Source organism: Ciconia boyciana, chromosome 33, assembly GCF_034638445.1.
Source record: "Ciconia boyciana chromosome 33, ASM3463844v1, whole genome shotgun sequence".
Classification (NCBI taxonomy): Eukaryota; Metazoa; Chordata; class Aves; order Ciconiiformes; family Ciconiidae; genus Ciconia; species Ciconia boyciana.
The window spans coordinates 1177198-1197418 of record NC_132966.1 but is presented as its reverse complement, the minus strand read 5'-3'; the positions used below and the strand labels follow the sequence as shown (position 1 = coordinate 1197418).

Genomic DNA, 20221 nt, shown 5'->3' with positions numbered 1-20221 from the left:
GCAAGGAATCTTCACCCAAATAATATTCTTTTTTTTTTTTTTTCGGTGCGCAGTGGGGGGAAAAAGAAACGAACCCCGCTCTCCCCGAAGAGAAAACGCTGCCTGGATTTTCCAGATGGGAGACAAGGGGGTGAAGCGGCACCGGCTGTTTTTTCTCGGATGCGGCAGCGGCGTCGGCTCACGCTTTGCCATCGGCAAAAATAAATGCCGGAGAAAGGGGAAGCACCCGCTGCCCGATCTCCCCATTGCAGCTACCCAGAGCAAGAGCCTGACGAGGGAAAAAGCCGTCGGGAAAAAAAGCCTGGAGCTTATTTTCGGTGTTAATTAGGGCTGGCAGAGGTTGAAAACTTCACGCCGTACCCACCGACATCAACCGCTCGGAGGGAAAGGTGCAAGGTGGATCCCCAAAAAAACGTCCCACCCGAAGGCAGCCGGAGTTCGCCTGAATTATTTCAGCCCTTCGCCTCCGAGGCCGGGATGGGAACAGCAAACATCCGAGGCCAGCGTTTCTCCGGGCACGCTCGTTTTGCCAGGTAATAAAAAAAGGATCCGGGGAAGAATTTTACGCCTTCCCAGAAAAACCGCGGCGACCCGAGCTCGCGGTGCAGAAAAAAACCTCCCCGCGCGTCGCCGTCGTGCTCCAGCCTGCGACGAGAGACCTTCCCCCGGGCAGAAAGCTCCGCGGCCGGTCGCTCTTACCTGTTGCTTCGATGTACTCGATGCATCTCTCGATAAAGATGGGGATGGGTTTCTCCGGAGTCACTACGTTGGTCAAAGGCACCCCAAAATAGTTGCTTTCCCACGTCGTCTTCGTGATGGACGGCCGAGGTTTGGGCTTTGGTTTCTGCGGGAGAGAGCAGGAGCGGAGTTGAGGCAAATACCGCAAATCCGCCCGTTTATTTAAACGCTTAAATCCGCAAATCGACCCGTTACCACCGAGACAGGAAAGATGCGGAGGCTGCTCTTAAAACCTTGACACGGCGAAGGATATCGGCAGCCAAAATCCAGTTATTTCGGCAGGAGCGGCACAAACCGATCCGACGGGGAAAGCCGCGGCCCCGACAAACTCCCGCTGCTCCTCGGCCGACCGAACCACGACAGTAGTTCGCGGCGTAGATATCCGAGATATCCGTACCTCGCAGATATCCGAGCGTAGCCACGGATAAAGCCTAAAACACGGCGACCGCTTTGCCGGGCTGAATTCCCAGCTGGGCCAGGTCCAAGGGGAGCCGGGGCGGGGGGAAAAACCCTCCCGGAGATGCTCCCGCATCCGCGGCATCCTCACCGACAGCCACGAGAGCCGGATAACGTGCCGATGCCGGTGGATTGCTATTTATTCGAGTCATTTATTATTTATTCCAAAGCATTATTATTTATTCCAATGAATTGTTATTTATCCCAACGCATTATTATTTATTCCAATGCATGTTGTATTATATATTATTATTATATTAGGAATAAGACACTTATTCAAGCGGGCTGCCGTTATTATTTATTCAAATGAATTATTATCATCACAAATAACGTATTTATTGAAGAGAGAGGCGGAGCCGGCGGTTACAGACAGGGAAACCACTTCTCCCAACGCTCCCTTCCCCGCTACGGGACCTTAAACCTGACCGAAGGCTTTGCAAAGCTGACGGATTTCATCCCAAACGTCATCGCTCGCCAACATCTAAGGTGGAGCCTGCTGGATGTCACGGCCGAGGTGAAAAAATAAACAGCAGTGCCTGTTTATTGCGGCATTTTTGGCAGGAAAATAGGTGGTTTTGGCAGGAAAATAGGCATTTTGGCAGGAAAATAGGCATTTTTGGCAGGAAAATAGGCGGTTTTGGCAGGAAAATAGGCATTTTTGGCAGGAAAATAGGCGGTTTTGGCAGGAAAATAGGCATTTTTGGCAGGAAAATACGCATTTTTGGCAGGAAAATAGGCGTTTTTGGCAGGAAAATAGGCGTTTTTGGCAGGAAAATTGGCATTGTTGGCAGGAAAATAGGCGTTTTTGGCAGGAAAATTGGCATTTTTGGCAGGAAAATAGGCGTTTTTGGCAGGAAAATAGGCGGTTTTGGCAGGAAAATAGGCGTTTTTGGCAGGAAAACAGGCGTTTTTGGCAGGAAAATAGGCGTTTTGGCAGGAAAATAGGCGTTTTTGGCAGGAAAATTGGCATTTTTGGCAGGAAAATAGGTGTTTTTGGCAGGAAAATAGGCATTTTTGGCAGGAAAATAGGCATTTTTGGCAGGAAAATTGGCATTTTTGGCAGGAAAATAGGTGTTTTTGGCAGGAAAATAGGCGGTTTTGGCAGGAAAATAGGCGTTTTTGGCAGGAAAATAGGCGTTTTTGGCAGGAAAATAGGCATTTTTGGCAGGAAAACAGGCGTTTTTGGCAGGAAAATAGGCGTTTTGGCAGGAAAATAGGCGTTTTGGGCAGGAAAATAGGCGTTTTTGGCAGGAAAATTGGCATTTTTGGCAGGAAAATAGGCGTTTTGGGCAGGAAAATAGGCGTTTTTGGCAGTCTTTAGCTGAAAAAACCTCTCCGGGTGCAGAAGGGAACAACCAGAAAATGGGAGAACCCAATGGGACTTCACCCAGGGGAAGTTCACCCAACTTGGTGAACTTCTACGATGAAGTGGTCTGGTAGACGAGGGGAGAGCGGTGGACGGCGTCCGCCTGGGCTTCAGTAGGACCTCTGACTCCATCTCCAGGTTCTCCTGGAGAAGCTGCTGATGAGCAGAGGGTGAGGTGGGTTGAAGACTGGCTGAAGGTTCAGGCCCAAGGGGTGGTGATCAGCGGAGCAAAGCCCAGTTGGAGGCCGGCGCCCAGCGGCGTAGCCCAGGGGTCAATCCTGGGTCCAGTCCTGTCTAACACCTTCATGAATGATCTGGATGATGGGGCAGACGTACCCTCAGCAAGCTTGCAGATGACACCAAAGCGGGAGGAGAGGCTGATAGCCCAGAGGGTCGTGCTGCTAGCCAGAGGGACTTCGCCAGGCTGGAGAAATGGGCTGACGGGAACCTCGTGAAGTTCAACAAGGAGAAGCGCAAAGTCCTGCCCCTGGGGAGGAACAACCCGGCTGGAAAGCAGCTCGGCAGAGAAGGACCTGGGGGTCTTGGTGGACACCAAGTTGACCGTGAGGCGGAAGCTCATTGCAAAGAAGGCCAACGGTGTCCTGGGCTGTGTTAGACAAGGCGTTGTCAGCAGGTGGAGGGAGGTGATCCTTCTCCTCTGCTCAACGCTGGTGAGGACACACCTGGAGTGCTGGGTCCAGCGCTGGGCTCCCCAGTACAAGAGAGACATGGACATACTAAAGAGAGACCTCCTGGTGGCCTTTCCCTATATAAAGGGGCTTATAAGATGGAGAGAGACTTTTAGCAGGGTCTGCAGTGACAGGACGAGGGACAACGGCTTTAATCTGACAGAGGGGAGGGTTAGGTTGGACAGGAGGAAGAAATTCTTTGCGATAAGGGTGGTGAGACACGGGAGCGGGTTGCCCAGAGAAGTTCTGGATGCCCCATGGTGGGAAGCGTTCAAGGTCAGGTTGGCCGGGGCTTGGAGCGACCTGATCTAGCGGGAGATGTCCCTGCCCACGCAGGGGGTTGGACTGGGTGGTCTTCGAAGGTTCTTCCAACCCAAACCCTTCTACGACTCCATAGACAGTGCTTGGAGCAACCTCATGTAGTTGAAGATGTCCCTGCGCGTGGCAGGGGGGTTGGACTAGATGATCGTTGAAGGTCCCTTCAACCCAAACGCTTCTGTGATTCTACGACTCTATGGATGAGTGACCTGATCTAGCGGCAGATGTCCCTACTCATGGATCTTTGAAGACCTCTCCCAACCCAACCCATTCCATGATTCTACGATTAGGATTTTACTACTCAACTTCAAGGAACGAGCAAATAAACCCCGCAACGTGTCACCAAAGCAAAGGTGGAAACCCAAACGCTCCTCCAGCCCGGGCAAGGCGGTACCCGCCACCGCGCACCATCCCGTTGGCAAAACGAAGACGAAACGGCGACTTAAAAATAAATCCCCAAAATTAAGGGGGAGCGATTAAAATGCCGAGCACCCCTATTAGCGGCAGCGTCCGCTGTCTGGCCGCGTCCCTCGGCTTCCCCTTGGAAAAGGGGACGGGCTACAATACAGCACAGGAAGCGAAACCCGAAAACGCCGGCTGGAAACCCAAAAAACCCGGTTATAAACCCAAACAAGCCAGTTATAAAGCCAAACCCGTCCCGTCAGCGCAGCCTCTTCCCACACTCCTCTCGGCGTGTCCCACAGCGCGGGATCGAGCGTCACCGCAAGGGAAGTTTCTGCCTATGTGGGTATTTCGGGGAGACTCGAAACACCTTTTTTTTGGGGGAGGAGCCTCAAAACACCTTTTTTGGAAGGAGCCTCGAAACACCTTTTTTTGGGGAGACTCGAAACACCTTTTTTGGGGAGAAGCCTCAAAACACCTTTTTGGGGGAGACTCGAAACACCTTTTTTTGGGGAGGAGCCTCAAAACACCTTTTTGGGGGAGACTCAAAACATCTTTTTTTTGGGGAGGAGCCTCGAAACACCTTTTTGGGGGAGCCTCGAAACACCTTTTTTTGGGGAGGAGCCTCAAAACCTCTTTTTGGGGGAGACTCGAAACACCTTTTTTTGAGGAGGAGCCTCGAAACACCTTTTTTTGGGGAGGAGCCTCGAAAGACCTTTTTTGGGGAGGAGCCTCAAAACACCTTTTTGGCGGAGACTCAAAACACCTTTTTTTGGGAAGGAGCCTCAAAACACCTTTTTGGGGGAGCCTCGAAACACCTTTTTTTGGGGAGGAGCCTCGAAACACCTTTTGGGGGAGGGGAGGAGCCTCGAAACACCTTTTTTTTTTTTTTTTTTTGGGGGGGGGGGGCCTTGAAACAGCTTTTTTGGATGAGAGCAACCGGCTTTCCCCGATCCTTGAGGACCCCCCCCCCGAGCAGAAGAATCCAGGCGGCGCTTTCTTTAACGCAGCGAGCAGAAAGCGATGCTTCACCAGTTGGACGCAGAAGGGAAACCGAGGAAGCTCGCGGTACGACGAGGAAGCTCGCGGTACGACAGCGCAGGGACCGGGGTCGTTCCCGGAGGCCGAGGGCGTCGCTCCGGCCCCGTCCTCCCCGCCGAGGAGGATTTCGTTTTGCTCCTTCCTGCTTGGCAGACCCTTGCGGGCGGCTCTCCCTTTGTTTCCAGTGGAAATTAATAACGCCTCTTAATTACCAGGCGGCTCCAAGCAGGACGTCCAGCGGCTGCCGCTGCTCCCTCGGCCCCCTTCCTCCTCCTCTTCCTCGCACACGTATATACACCCACGTTGTAACGTATGTACGTATAGCGTACGTGCCTGTACAGATACATACACAACAATATATGTGTGCGCATATATTGTGCGTGTGTGTGTGTGTATAGTGTCTGTATGCGTATGTACATGTGTATAGCATGTGTGCATATGTATATATATGCGTCTATATGTGTGTGCATGTATATAGCATTTATGTATAAGATACGTGTGCATGTAATGCCTGTTTGTATACAATATGTGTGTATCTGTGTGTATATAATGTGTGCATGCATATATGTGTGTGTAAATACAGTATGTATGTGTCTATATGTGTGCATGCACATGTGTGCATGTATATATATGTGTGAGCATGCATGTGTGTGTATGTAATGATGGGTGTATATAATGATGGGTGTATATAATGATGGGTGTATATAATGATGGGTGTGCACATATGTATATGTGTGCGTGCGTATGTACATGCGTGCATACATAAGCGTGTGTATATAAGTGTATGCATATGTGTGTATATATAATGTATGTGTATATAAATATGGGTGTGCATAAAGCGTGCATGTATATATGTGTACATAAGTGTGTTCATAGTGTGCGTGCTTATAATATGCGCATGTATATATATGTGCATCTATATATGTATATAGATGTGTGCACATGTTTGTATGTATGTTACCTGTGTGATGTCTGTGAATGTATCTTTAACATGTAATGCGTGTATATTTAACACGTATGCATGCCTGTAGGCACGACACGCAAGTGCCTGTGTATGCGCCACGCATATGATATACCTGTACGTATATAAAGATTGCGGCTGTGTACATATATAACGTGGATCATATGTTTGTGCGTTGTGTGTATATACCTATACGTATATATGTACATATACACCGTGCGTGCGTGCTTGCTTCCATCCTGCCGCAGCGCCAGGCGCTTTCGTTCCCATGGACCACGCGAGCAGGACTTGGCTTCTCCATCCACGTCCACGTGCTGGAGCCAAGATGTCCGCCACGTCTTGGGGGGGGCAGGACGCCCACCACACGCCCAACGCCGCCACCTCACGCTCAGGGCTGCGTGGCTTTGACGGCCAACCGTTGGCCTTCGCGCGCCAAGGGCCAGCCTCCAACGGGCAAAGCTTGGCCTTCGCGCGCCAAGCGCCGGCCTCCAACGGGCAAAGCTTGGCCATCAGCGCGCCAAGCGCCGGCCTTCAGCGGGCAAAGCTTGGCCATCGGCGCGCCAAGCGCCGGCCTTCAGCGGGCAAAGCTTGGCCATCGGCGCGCCAAGCGCCGGCCTCCAAGGGGCAAAGCTTGGCCATCGGCCTGCCAAGCGCCGGCCTTCAACGGGCAAAGCTTGGCCATCGGCCTGCCAAGCGCCGGCCTTCAGCGGGCAAAGCTTGGCCTTCGCGCGCCAAGCGCCGGCCTTCAGCGGGCAAAGCTTGGCCATCGGCGCGCCAAGCGCCGGCCTTCAGCGGGCAAAGCTTGGCCATCGGCGCGCCAAGCGCCGGCCTCCAAGGGGCAAAGCTTGGCCATCGGCGCGCCAAGCGCCGGCCTTCAGCGGGCAAAGCTTGGCCATCGGCGCGCCAAGCGCCGGCCTCCAAGGGGCAAAGCTTGGCCATCGGCCTGCCAAGCGCCGGCCTTCAGCGGGCAAAGCTTGGCCATCGGCGTGCCAAGCGCCGGCCTTCAGCGGGCAAAGCTTGGCCTTGGCGCGCCAAGTGCTGGCCAAGAAGTCCAAAGACTACTCAACCACACAGCACCCCGAACCAACGGGCTCTTCCAAAACCAGTTTCACCCTCTAAAGAGCAGATCCACCATCGTGCCGAAGAGCAGCAGCGAATCCAGGTGGATTTAAGGCTGGTTTTGTAGAGCCGCGGCGCACGATGCGTCTAAAGAGCCTTGAGAAGAGCCGCCCAAAAGTGGCAACGGACAACTTAGACGTGTCCTCAACTTACCAGCGTCTTCTCTGGTCGGACACATCTAGCTTCACCCAATTTCTTTAAACGACTCTACGCCGATAATAGTAACTTTATGACGTTCATCCACGTTAAAGAGAATTTACAAGGCAGATAGAGGCCACGTTTCAAAGCACCCACGTTTCGGTGAATCGTACCTCAAAACTCGTAACTTCTGAGTGCGGAACGAACTTTCTTAGAAGCGCGTCGCGAGGATAAAGTCGTCAGAGGCAAACGCCCGCGGTGGAAACGACAGAGGTGATTTTGCTGTAGGACTGCAAGTTCACGCAGTCCACGCCAGCAGCGAGTTAACACACAATAAAAAAAATAAAATAAAGAGATTCTGCGCTCACCCTACTCCTCAATCAATCAGTAAACACATGAAAAACACGCCTTGAACGCGACGGCAGGGGCTCCCGCCCTCGTTCAGCCTTTACGCCTGGCGGTACGTCCCGACCTCTACCCCGCGAATCCCACGACCGAAGGGCAGAAAGCACCAGCCTACCTTCGTCGTCCTTCTCAGGCTGCGCAGGATGTTCCTCCTCCTCGGATCTTCGCCGTCGGCCGTTTCGTAGGGGATAACGGCATTATCGCCTTTATACCCTTGGGAAGTCTGGTCTTCCTCTTTCTTTCGAATAGGTCCCAGCTCATCGTCGCTCCCAACGCTGAAGCTGGTTCGGTAGCTAGCAAACCGGCCCAGCCTCGTGCAGCGCGTCCGATACAGCACGGGCTTGCTAACAACCGACACCTTGCGGCCCCGCTCCAGGGAGCTGGTGTCCATCTCGCTGTCCGAGCCGTTACCGCTGCCGTTCGATTGGGTTTTGTTAATGTTTCGGATGGTGATGATCTTGCCCTGGGTGCTGTCGTGAGGCACGGAGTAGATGTTCTCCTCTTCGTTTCTGGGTTTGACCACGGCGTCCATCGGCTCGGCGTAATCGGAAGGATCGAAGCAGTCGGTGGGCAACCAGCTACTAGAAGACACGGACTTCCTCTGTCCGTCCCGATGCCCCTGCTCCAAATACGACAGGTCCCCCTTCGTAATGTCAAAATGCACGGGGGGCTTTGGTTTCACCGGAGGAGGTACTTTGTTGTTCAGCTTGCTTTCAAAAGTGCTCATGACGGAAATGAAAGACAAGCCGTCGTTCCCCTCCAGCTCCATGGAAAGCTTCGAGTGGTCTTTGGGCAGGGCAGGCATGGACGTGTCCTCTCTGAAGGGGCTGTAGGTGGGGGGTTCAACGTCCTCCTCCGAGTCCTGCAGGTTGGAGTTGCAGAGAGGGGAGCCTGCTCGAGGCGAGTTGAACACCTCCTCCGTCGTGCTGCAGGCTTCGGCCACGTTGTCGTACATGTGGGTGGCTTCGATGATGTTTTTTTTCTCCACCACGTCTTTAAAAAACGAGTGGAAAATCTCCAGCTTATGCTGCGGCTGGCTACAAGGTATCGTGGTGAACTTGCCGTCGATCTCCTGGGCGATCTCCTCACCCTCGGTGAGCTGCTCTCTGCTCAAGTCGTTGTCCAGGATGTCTATGGAGCCGTCCGTGAGCGCCACGACCTGTATGGGGATGATATCCTGCACCTCGCAGAGAAAGGCACGTAGCATGGCCAGGGACGCCTTGCGTTTCGCCGAGTAAAAGACAATGTACCCGTGGACGAGCCGGCTTTTCCTAATGCTAAAAGAGGAATGGTAGGAAAGGAGGGAGAGCTCCACGCGCCTCTTGTGCGGCCCGATGGATAACTCGAGGAGGACGGAGCTGCTGCTGCCGCACTGCGAAGGTCTGTAGGTCTGGGACTGCAGGATGGGTAAAAGGATGTCGTCCGCGTTGAACGGATCGCCGCACATCAAGCACATGACGATGCGAAGGTCGACGTCCGCCAGGTCTTTGATGCTGGAGGTCGAGCTGACGAGGTTTAAGTTGCGTTTCGAGTCCAGCAGCCCTTTCAAAACCTGGCTGATCTGCTTCTCGTTGATGTTACGGCCGTACCCGATGCCAGCGGACGCGGGGTCCAGAAAGACGCACTGCAGCTTGCTCGCGATCTGCTGGCCTTGCTGTATCAAGCTATGTAGTGTCTCGCCACTGGTGTCCCCCCTCTTGTTAACGAGGATGAGCGTCAGAGGAAGGTGAACCAAGTGATTATCCCTCCTGCCGATGGTCGACTCTCTGCTCTTTTCGATGCTTTCCACCACGTAGGACAGCGACTCCTTCGAGTTGTAAAGGCAGAGACAACCGTGAGGCTGAAAGGTGGGTGTCTGGAAAGAGTTAACGGGGAGCCGGACGTTGCCCTCGATCGGCCTCAGGGACAGTTCGTACATCTTACCTTCGATCACGTACTTGTCGTCGTTGGTGCAGAGCGCCCGGATCTCGTTGGCCAGCTCGCGCGCCAAACCGTCCTTGCCGAGGATCACCAGGTTGATCCTGTCGATGTTGGAGTCCGAGAGCAAGTTCTTCTGGTTGCGTTCGGAGGGCCTGATGAAGCGGGAGCTGATCAGGTGCTCGATTTTAGAGTCTACGCAAACCGGGCAGCTCGGACACGTTTCCTTCGTCGGGTGGTACACAAAGTGGATATGTTTCAAAATAAGGGCGTCCCGCTCAGCCTGCAGCTTCTGCAGAGCTTTGAACCTTTGCTCTTCACCCAAGACGTCCTGAATGACGCCCATTTTCTCCTTGCTGGGTTTAGCGTCGAGCTCCAGTTCGTAAAACAGCTCCGAGTACTCCAAGAGCAGCTCCTGAAACTCCTCCTTGGCCTTTTCTATAATCTGTTTTTGGTGCTTGCTGTAGATATCCATATAAATAGACTCCTCCAGCCACATGTAAAAATCCTCGTTCATAATGAAACTGCGCGCTTCCTCCCAGGGCTTCCCGGGCGTGATGAAAGGGGAAGTCTCCAGGTTTTCTTTGAAAGCTCTTCTCATTTCTGCCCTTTTCCTCTCATTCCTCAGCTTTTCTAAATGAGCTTCGTAGAGCTGCTCGGCGGGCTGGGTCTCCATCAGGTCGAAGGGAATGCGCTCGTTCTCCATGTTGTCGATGTGGCTCGTGGCATCCCAGGGCGTCTCTTCCAGGACAATAAACCATTGCAGAAAGTCCGGCTTCGTCTCCAAGAGCTTCTCCACTTTTACGCAGCTCAGGTGATCTATTTCGTCCAGGTCCGGGATGAGGGCTTCAAACGCTTGAGGAAGCATGGCAAGATACATCTTCCGCCGGCGCTCTATGTGCTCCTGCTTGAGGCGGTGGACGTGCTGCAGAAACAGCTTTTTGGCTTTCTGCGTTCCTTCCAGGTAGACGTAATCCTGATATTCCGGAGAGGATTGCATCTTGCGGCTCACGTTCGACCACGTCTCGTTGTGGTTTTTGACGATGCGGCTGACCAGCCACTCGTACTTGTCTTTAGCAGCAGCTATCTGTTGACTTTGTTGTTTCAAAGCTTCGAAGTAGGGGATGATTTTAGTCTTTCCCCGGCTTTTATCGATCAGCTGCACTAAGGTGCTGAAAGCCAAGTCAATGTTCACATTGGATCTAGCCGACGTCTCCACGACCTGGAGGTTCTTTTTGCTTAAGGCAAAAGTATGTGCATCCCTAATGTACCGCTCCACGCCTTCGTCACACTTCGTCAGGACCACCACGATGGGCTTTTTTGTTTTCGCTAGTTGATTGTAAAGATTTGAAACGAATTTGAGCTGATCATCAAAGTTCCTGTTCATACCCCTGCTAACATCAATGCAGAGAAGAAAGCCATCCACCAGCAGCTTTCCATCCGGCATCTGTTTTTGTTCAAAGTCCTGTTCCAGCCCAAGCTGATCAGTGCAAAAGTACATGAGCTTTTCAGCCGACGCCAGTTTGGTCGCAGCAGCCCTCTTGATATAGGGCTGCAGGGCCGTGCTGCGGTGAGGCTGAAAGGTCTGGTCATCGATAAACTCCGTCTGTTCCACAACATGCATTTTACATTCGACGCAGTCCTCCAGGGAACGCACAACTTCCCCCCAGTAGAGGAAATGGTCATTATTGACCACCCTTCCCCCAAAGTCACTGGTGCTGAGAACCGAAGTGTGGTCCAAATGAAACTCATCCGCGCTGGGCCGTACAAAGCGGTTGCAAAGGCAGGATTTCCCAATGCCGCACTGCCCCTTCTCCTTCTCTGTCCCGGACAATCCCACCACGCTAATGTTATAGGTGGGAATGCGAACATCTTGCTTTCTTGCCATCATCATCATCCACACATCCTGTCCCAGTCAACTGCTTCCGAGAGGATTAGTGTTTCCGGCACCCGGTGCGACTTGGGAGCTCGATGGAAGGCGGGGTGACAGTTCTCAAGCCAGGCAGGGCGCCGGGGCGATGAAATTCGTCGTTCCCATCCTGTACGTACCAGCAGCGCTTCAGTTCTTGCTGGTCCCCGTCGTTGGACGGCCGACGTTTCCCCCTAGGAGAAAGAGAAAAAACCATCAGCGTTTCAGCTCAGGGACCCCAAAGCAGACCTAATTCTGCCTGTACCATTTTATACGCCTCGCACTCGAACGCTAGCGCCGACGCCGGGGAGATACCGGCAGCGGCGAAGATGCGCCAGCCGCAGCATCCGACCAAGCGCTAACCGCAGCGGGCACGGCTTCCCCACCGTCGTCGCAAGCGGCTTGTGGGCGCAAACCACAAGCCGACTGTGTTGCGAAGGCAGATCAAGGTCACGGTCTGCCCCCCAGCCGGGCAGGGAGCAAGAAAAATGGGTCAGCGGCGGAGGGACAAGACGAGGGGACGCACGGCGGAGCCTGGGGGAGAGGGTTTGTTTCGTGGGCGTTTCCGATTCAACGCCGAAAAGAAAGCGAGTAGAACAAACCGTCCCGTCTTTTCTTTGCCTTTTGACTTAAGATCAAGCGTAGCGCCGGCTTAACACCCGATACTGCTTCTACCGGGAGGATTACCTCTTCGCTCCCCACAGGCAGATGGGGTCTAATAGGATCAGAATAGTTTAAAAAAAAAAAAAAAGGCACAGAGATCCAACTAAAGCCTTGAGGAGGTGCCCAATGTGCCCAAAACATCAGCCGATGAGAGGAAGTCCTCCTGGACGGAGCAGCGCTCGAGGGAGGGACGATCCCAATTACTGCTCTTGAAACTATGAGGGTGGTGAGACACGGGAGCGGGTTGCCCAGAGAAGTTCTGGATGCCCCATCGTGGGAAGCGTTCAAGGTCAGGTTGGCCGGGGCTTGGAGCGACCTGATCTAGCGGGAGATGTCCCTGCCCACGCAGGGGGTTGGACTGGGTGGTCTTCGAAGGTTCTTCCAACCCAAACCCTTCTATGACTCCATGGATGGGGCTCGGAGCAACCTGATCTAGCGGAAGATGCCCCTGCCCATGGATCTTTGAAGGTCCTTTTCAACCCAAAACCTTCTGCGGTTCTATGAAACGCGGCAGTTGAGATCATTTGCTTTACAATCAAACAGCGGAAGAGTTTTCAGCTTACGGCAAACTCAAAATTAACTCGCGTGCAGATGACACCACGGGTCGTCAGAACAACCCAAGGAGCACGGCCTTCCACACCGTCTCCTCCGCTTTGATGTCTGGATGGTGCAGTTCTACCAGTTCCCCAGTTGGACTGAATCACACGACAGACAAAGGCTGCTGCGAGCCTGCCACGCTCTCGGGCGCTTTGCTTTCAAAAACCTACCCTCACGTTCATTTGATCTCAAAAAAACCCCCCCACGTTTCACCCCTCCGTGAGGTCACCCGCATCAGCCGAGCCACCAGGTTACACGATCCAAAGGCCACGAAGAAGAAATGGGTGTTTGGGCTTAAACGCAAGGATTTGGGGCATTTTAGGAGTTGGTCTGCAAACTCTTGGCTCTTCCATGGACGTGCTATTTCCCGCGGGAACATCACTTATCGGCGGCGCGTGTCACTCCTCAAGGTGAGACTCTTGCAGGTAAAAGGGTGTAACAGCCGCAGCACCGGTGCAATGTAAACTATGCTGCCGAGCCGCTGTCAAACCTTTAATTACTTCAAATAATTACTCATCGCTCAATTTGAAGGAACGCAGTTACTCCCCGGGAGGCCGGCCGGGGCTCGGGGCTGCTTGCGCGGCTTTTTCTGCAGCCCCGCCAGGAACACCGCTCTTCCTCCCGTGGTTTTCCTCAATCCTTGCCGTTTCTCCCCATTTTGGAGGACGAGCCCGGGCGGGTGCCAAGCACCCGGACCCCGTCGAGACACCAGCACGCCCCAGCTTACTCCTGGCGCTGTTTTAACTGGTTTGTCTGACTGGCGGCCGAACCAGCGAGCCGTTGTCTCCTCTCCGATGCTCCCGTGCTCTGGCCGGAGAGCCCAGCCGACGTGGCAGCTGGAAACAGGGCACGAGCGCCAGGACGGTGGAATTCCCTCCCGGTTGTAAATTTTCTCACCGCGTCCCAGTAGCAGAAACTCCCCAAAATGGGTCGTTTGGATCTTTGCAAAGATTGATTTAAGCTTTTAACCATCTGGGTCCGAAACGCTTAATCTCGTGCAACAGATGGGTTATCCTCGGGTGCGCCGCACGACGAACCATCTCCCCGGCTGTGTCCAGCCCTCTCGCGGACGTCAAACCACTTTCCCAAATTTCTGCAAAAAATAAAACCCCCTGGAGCTGCGGAGCCGCTGATTTCCGAGACCAATTCTGCGACAAGCGAAGGCAGCAACGAACCAAGCGTCCAACAAGGGCGAGGAAGGGCCGGCGTGGAGGATCCTGCACCGCTTCCCATGTTAATCCTTGGCGCAAAGCCGGCAATTTATTAATGAATTGCAGGACGTGGCTGGGCCGGGCGACAGCACCATCCGACGAGTTTCTGATTAATTTGGTGAAATTCAGGTTTTCCGTTCACTTCTGCCTGCCTTTTTCTCTTCTGTCGGCAAAGCTCACGGTACACAAGGTTGCAAAAGCGTTTCCACAACCGGGTTTCGGGAGCAAAAGCGAATTCCAGAAGAGGCAGCTCCTTCGGCTTCGCACCATCGCCTTCATCCTGCTCACGTTCGCTTGCACGAGCGTTTCCTACGCTGGCAAAAAGCAACAGACTGGGACATCCGAGCACATTGCGGGTGGGGCTTCCACACCAAAATTATAGAAATTAGATGTGGATAATAGTTCAAAAAAATCACCACGCATCCTATGCAACCCCTGAGAGTCATTTCCCCCGCTTCCTCCTGCGGATCAACTTCATACCTTTAAAATTAGGCTTTAATTACCTAAAAACAAACAAACAAAAAGGTTTCGGAAGCGCAGCGGTGTAAGAGCAGGTTTCGGGGGAGCGCTGGGACGGGCGGCGGGATCCGTCCTGGCCAGCACACGGGAGCCTGCCTGTTTCCACCGTGTTTTTCTGCCTGCGATGGGAAAGCAGCCAGAGGGATCAGCCCGGCGTCGGGATAAGGAACTCACCCCCAGATTCAGACCCAGGAGCCGCAGAAAGCTTCACACCCACCCTGTTTTGGGGTGCGCTCACGCCCTCAGCTCCTCGTCTAGCTCAGCCTAACGAAGCGACGTCCTTTCTCCTCTGCTCAGGGCACAGGAAGGGGAAAACCGGTGTCAAACGGTGCTCGCTTTCGTTTTCTCCCCTAAATCCCTGAGTCAGGAGTTACTCATTTACGCCACAAAGTCCAGCCTGGAGGACCAGGAAGAAGAAGGGACCCGCTCTGCTAATTCCAGCAAAGCGGGGGGAATTTAGCTCTTGTTTCCTCTTAAGAAGCTGGCAGCAGACCCAAAGAGAAGGAAAAAAAGAAAAAAAGAATTTTCCACCCCCAGATACCTGAAACCTGGGTATGACCACAGCCACCAGCGACGACAGCTCACGCAACCCTGACTGCCGATAAGCCTGGGTGGCTGCCGGCGCTAAACCCGGCTTTCCCCGCCAGTCCCCAACGCTCCCCGCGTGCGTGTGTCGCAACAGCCCCAGAATTAATAGTACGTTCAATTAAAGCAGCTTCCCAAACGCTATTAAACCGGAGACAAAGCTTTCTTCATGCTCTCTGCGGCGCTCACCAGGGTCACGAAGGCCCCGGCGGGCGCTGTGGGAGGAGAAACTCCAGCTTGTGACTCGAAAACCCCCAAGGGCAGGGGACCCGACGGCAGCGCGGATGCCGCCAGCCAGTTTTTGGCACGGCTTTTCATTTATTTAAGGGGAATGACCTCTGTGTTGCAGCTCTCTCTCCAGGTCGATGGGATCCTCTTCCTCCTCAACCCGCTGCCACAGACGCCCGGGGCACCGAGCGCTCTGCACAGCACGAAGCCAGGGGCAAAAATAACGGCAGAACCGGCGTTTCCGCTGGGAAATCAGATGGAATTAAATCCAGGGTGCAGAGGGTTTAAGAAGACACAGCTACGATCTCACCTACACCTTGTTTGCGGAGCGGTGACCGGCTGGACTGCAGCCTGCCGTGGGACAAGCCTCTCCGTCCCGCACGGTCCTGCACCCAGAACCCCTCCGAACTTGGCATTTTTAAGAAAATTAAATTTTAAATTAAATAAGCTAAGGCTCTAAATTAGAAGCTGGACTACGCAGAGGCAGAGACGACAAGAAATGGCAGCCCCGCAGGGCCTCGAGGGGACGCAGGGCATCTCCAGCGCTTCATTTTCTGGGTGTATTAACATCACACCAAAAAAAAAAAACCATCTGGAGCTGTCGGGTGACAGGGTCCCCCGGAGATCCCGCTGCTCCCCAAGCTCTACGTCTCTCCGGCTGCCGGTTAAACCACCTGGCGCCACGGACCAGCCTCAGACGCCAAACCTACGGTCGCTCTGTCCTCTGCAAGTGGCAAACCTGAACTTGCTCAAAGCCCTAAAAGAAAAAAAAAAAAAACCAAAGAAAACCAACCGTGAAGCTTAGAAACAAGAGGACTGGGTTCGGCGTTCCCTTTCCCTGGGAAAGGCACGCGGTACGATCCCACCACAGCAGGCGATTCAGGTAGTTCGGAACCAGCCGTGCTTATTCTCAGGCATTTCGGCGAACCCGGCCACGGCGTCATCGAAGCGCCGTGAAACGATCTGATGGCTTAAACGGTGGAAATACCTGGCCAGGAGCCAAGCGGCCTGGGCGCGCTCTCCCCAGCGGGATCATTAAATCTCTCGGACTAAAAGGAAAAAAGGTTGGAGGGGTGTGGAATAAATACGTGGTTAAACAGCATCTCAAAACGGGCAGGCAAAGGTTTTTCCGCAACGAGGCGGTAGCCAGGAGCATCTCGCAGCACAGCAAAGGCGCATCTGAGTCCGGGATAACGTTAAGCAAAAATTAATACACCTTGAGATTACAACCCCTTTCCAATAAACCGCTATTCCTCCATCGTAAGATAAATATCCTGGACGGTTATCCACAGCAAAATGACATAGCAAGGGATAAAAAATAATCTTTTTTAAAAAAAAGTGCCGTTTCTTCTCATGTAGGTATTTAAAAGTTTCCCTAATGCCGCCTTCAACACGAGGCGATGCCGCCGCGTTCGTCAACTCATAAAAAGGCTTTAAAAACAATTCAGTCATCCTGAGACAAAAGGCAAAGGTCAAGTGCTATCGGGATGGGGAAAGGGATACGCGGTGCTGCGTGAATATTAATCATCTCGTGCCGCACGCTCCCCTCCCGCAGCTTTCACCGTCAGCGAAGTGCCAGGCAAAAGCAACCTCTTACGGGGCTTGTTTTGGTTTGTTGGGTTTTTTTTTTGGTGTGCCGGCAGCAGAGACAGACTTGTTGATCACCGGCTCTCCGCAGACACGTAGGAAAGAACGATGGGTGGCAAGGCGCGAGCTCTCTGCGGGGACTTGAGCTTTTCTCCTAACGAAGGGGGTTTCACAAACGAGCAGACCGTTGGTTACGGCGCGGCTGTAACCCCCTTCCCCGGCCAAGGCCAGCTCCTCCAGCGGCGTTCCCGGCAGGAGAAGGGGAGAAACCAGCTTTGAGGCGGGTCGGTAGAAAGGCGGCGTTGGGTTGAGTCGTTGGCTCTGCCAACAGCTTCACAAGGACTCAGACCGCGGGGTTACACGTAGACGCTTATATATGCGTATATGTGTATGTGTGAATATATAGAGAGAGTCATAGAAGGGTTTGGGTTGGAAGAACCTTCGAAGACCACCCAGTCCAACCCCCTGCGTGGGCAGGGACATCTCCCGCTAGATCAGGTTGCTCCAAGCCCCGGCCAACCTGACCTTGAACGCTTCCCACCATGGGGCATCCAGAACTTCTCTGGGCAACCCGCTCCCGTGTCTCACCACCCTTATCGCAAAGAATTTCTTCCTCCTGTCCAACCTAACCCTCCCCTCTGTCAGATTAAAGCCGTTGTCCCTCGTCCTGTCACTGCAGACCCTGCTAAAAGTCCCTCTCTGGCTTTCCTACACGCCCCTTTAAGGATGGAACGGCCGCAGTACGGTCTCCTCCTCTTCTCCAGGCTGAACAACCCCAACTCCCTCAGCCTCTCTCCGCGGCAGAGCTGCTCCAGCCCCGCACCATCTCCGTGGCCTCCTCTGGACCCGCTCGAGCAGGTCCACGTCTGTCTTGTGCTGGGGACCCCAGAGCCGGACGCAGCGGGGGAGAATCCCCTCCCTGCACCTGCTGCCCACGCTGCTTTGGATGCAGCCCAGGAGACGCTCGGCTTTCTGGGCTGCGAGCCCACGTTGCCAGCTCACGGCCCGCTTGTCACCCCCCAGCGTCCCCAAGTCCTTCTCCGCAGGGCCGCTCTCCATCCCTCCATCCCTCCATCCCTCCCTCCATCCCCCAGCCTGTGCTGGGACCGGGGATTGTCCCCACCCAGCTGCAGGACCTTGCGCTTGGCCTTGTTGAACCTCATGAGGTTGACGTTGGCCAACGTCTCCAGGTCCCTCTGGACGGCAGCTCTTCCCTTGAGGGTACCAACGGCACCGCTCAGCTTGGCGTCCTCTGCAATCCCACCGTCTAGCTCGTTGATGAAGGTATTGAACAGCACTGGTCCCGGTACGGAACCCTGAGGGACACCGCTCTTCGCTGATCTCCATTTGGACATCAAGCCGTTGACTGCAGTCAACGTATACGTCCGTACATTTATATAGATCTATATTTATGGACCAACCGGAGCCCTTCCCGGTGCGTTGCCACCAACAGCCCCAGAGGCGTTCAACCCAACCAGAGCAAAAGCCAACCAGAAACGTCTCCGCAGCGAGGACGGAGCCGTCCATCCCACCCAACCCGGGCGGTTAACGGCTCCGCCACCAGTCACCTCGCCGAGAAGGTACCAGAGCGTTAACCACCCCGCCCCGCCGGCTAACCAACTCGAAACTCGTTTTCAAGGAAAATAAACCGGGGCAACGTCCAAATGACTCAACGAGGACGAGGCCAAAGGATGAGGGCTCATAGAGGTCCCTCAGCGAAGGGGCAAAGACCAACCGTTGAGTCCCAGCCCGGCCAGCCAAACGCTGGCGCACACCATTTAAGTCGGCCGTGGCCAGAAGCTGACTGGTGGGCTTCGAGCCCAGCGCAAACGCGAGCATCACCTTCCGCGACAGCCACGCCGAAACCTGGCGTCGCCATAAAAATCGCTTTTACGCACCCAAATCCCAACCGCAACCGCAAGAAATCCCGTTTCCTTCAGAAAAAAAGCGAGCAGACCTCGCCGCCCCAGCCCCTCGCCCGCCCCAATTAAGCCAATTCACCCCGAAACGAGGGCCGCCGTTGCCCCGCGGCTGTCGGGCGGCCACAGACACCGCGGGCGCGAAGCTCAGCATGCGCCTACCGCCCTGATTTTCCTGGTTTAACCGGAGTTTGGTGGCGGGGAGGGAAGACGCGGCCGCAGGGAGGCTGGACCTCGGCCGTTATCTCATCGGGCGTCTTTCCGCGGGGTTTTACAGCCCCGCCGGACGCTCCCCAGCCAAACCACCCGGCTCCCGAGGGGACCGGCTCCTCTCCTACCGGCATCAAGAAAACCCACCGTGGTTTGGGTTGGCAGAAAATTATCCAGGTATGAAAACCCGGATCTCTACCAGATGCTCACGGTTGGATCGCGTTGCTCCGGAGAGGACAAGCTTCCAAACTGGCATCCCCAAAACTACTCCGGAGCCAGGTAAAGCCCAAACCTCTCCAAAAATCACCATTTGCTGATACCTTGAGCCGGGCGATGCCACGAGGACAGAGGGAAAACCCACCTGGGGAGCAGACGCAGGCGCGGAGACACCGGGAGGGAACCGAGGCCGGCTGGGCAAGAAGGGGAAAAAAAACCCAAAACCTAAAGACTAAAAAAAAAAGAGCAAAGCGGGCGCAGAGAGGAAGGAAGAGCCGGAGCGCAGACACCGACACTCTCCGGGAGATGCTGCTCGCGCTACGCTCCGGCAAAGACTACCGTTTCGGATGTGCCGCTCCCGGAATCCTGTCCTCCGAGCCGGGACGAGGAGATGCGCGAACACCCGAGCAAGGAAAGTCCCAAAATCGGACGTTTCGCGCAGCTCAGAACCACAACACCCTTTTTTTTTTTTTCCCCAAGGCAGCAAAGGAAAAAATCAAAGCTCTCCAAGGCTCGGAGGTGAGCGGTGCCGCCCCGAAACCCCCAGGAACGCGGCAGGAGAAAGGAGGGGGATAAAAAAAGAAAAAAATTAAATTTATTTTCCCAAGCACCACCAAAAGCCTGACGAAGTGCGTTACCCTAATTAAGCTTTCCCAAATCGGGAGAGAATAAGAAAAGCAGCGGGAACCCCGGCGCAGGAGCAGGCGTCCTCCACGGCGCAGCCTCGGCGCCCAGCTCAGCACCTTTTTGGGTTTTTAATTTTAAAATCAAGCGGTTTCTCAAATCTGCCCCCCACCCCTCCCCGGGTCGGCGGGGAGAAAGCAGAAATCAATGAATTCAGGCCATTAAAAATTACATCACCAGCCGGCCCGAGCGCGCGTCAGGCCCGTCTTTATCTCTGCGGATTTAAATGCCAATTACCGGCGGCTCGTGCGGATACGGCAGCTCCTGGAGGAAAAAAAAAAAAAAAAAAAATTAAAAAAATAAAATAAAAATCAGTATCGAGAAATCAAAGCCCCCGTTTCCA

At 54.1% G+C, this 20221-nt stretch overlaps 2 protein-coding genes across 2 annotated transcripts in view; both read right to left on the bottom strand.

Moving 5' to 3' along the window:
- The window catches only part of CAPNS1 (calpain small subunit 1), a 91630-nt gene that overhangs the window by 67447 nt on the left and 3962 nt on the right, over window positions 1-20221 (bottom strand).
- Window positions 1-20221, bottom strand: part of ARHGAP35 (Rho GTPase activating protein 35) — a 28055-nt gene that overhangs the window by 6168 nt on the left and 1666 nt on the right. The window contains 3 exon segments of the mRNA XM_072848892.1: window positions 700-844; window positions 7749-11653; window positions 20116-20142. Coding sequence (XP_072704993.1) covers window positions 700-844; window positions 7749-11447 — 3844 coding nt within the window. The 5' untranslated portion in view covers window positions 11448-11653; window positions 20116-20142.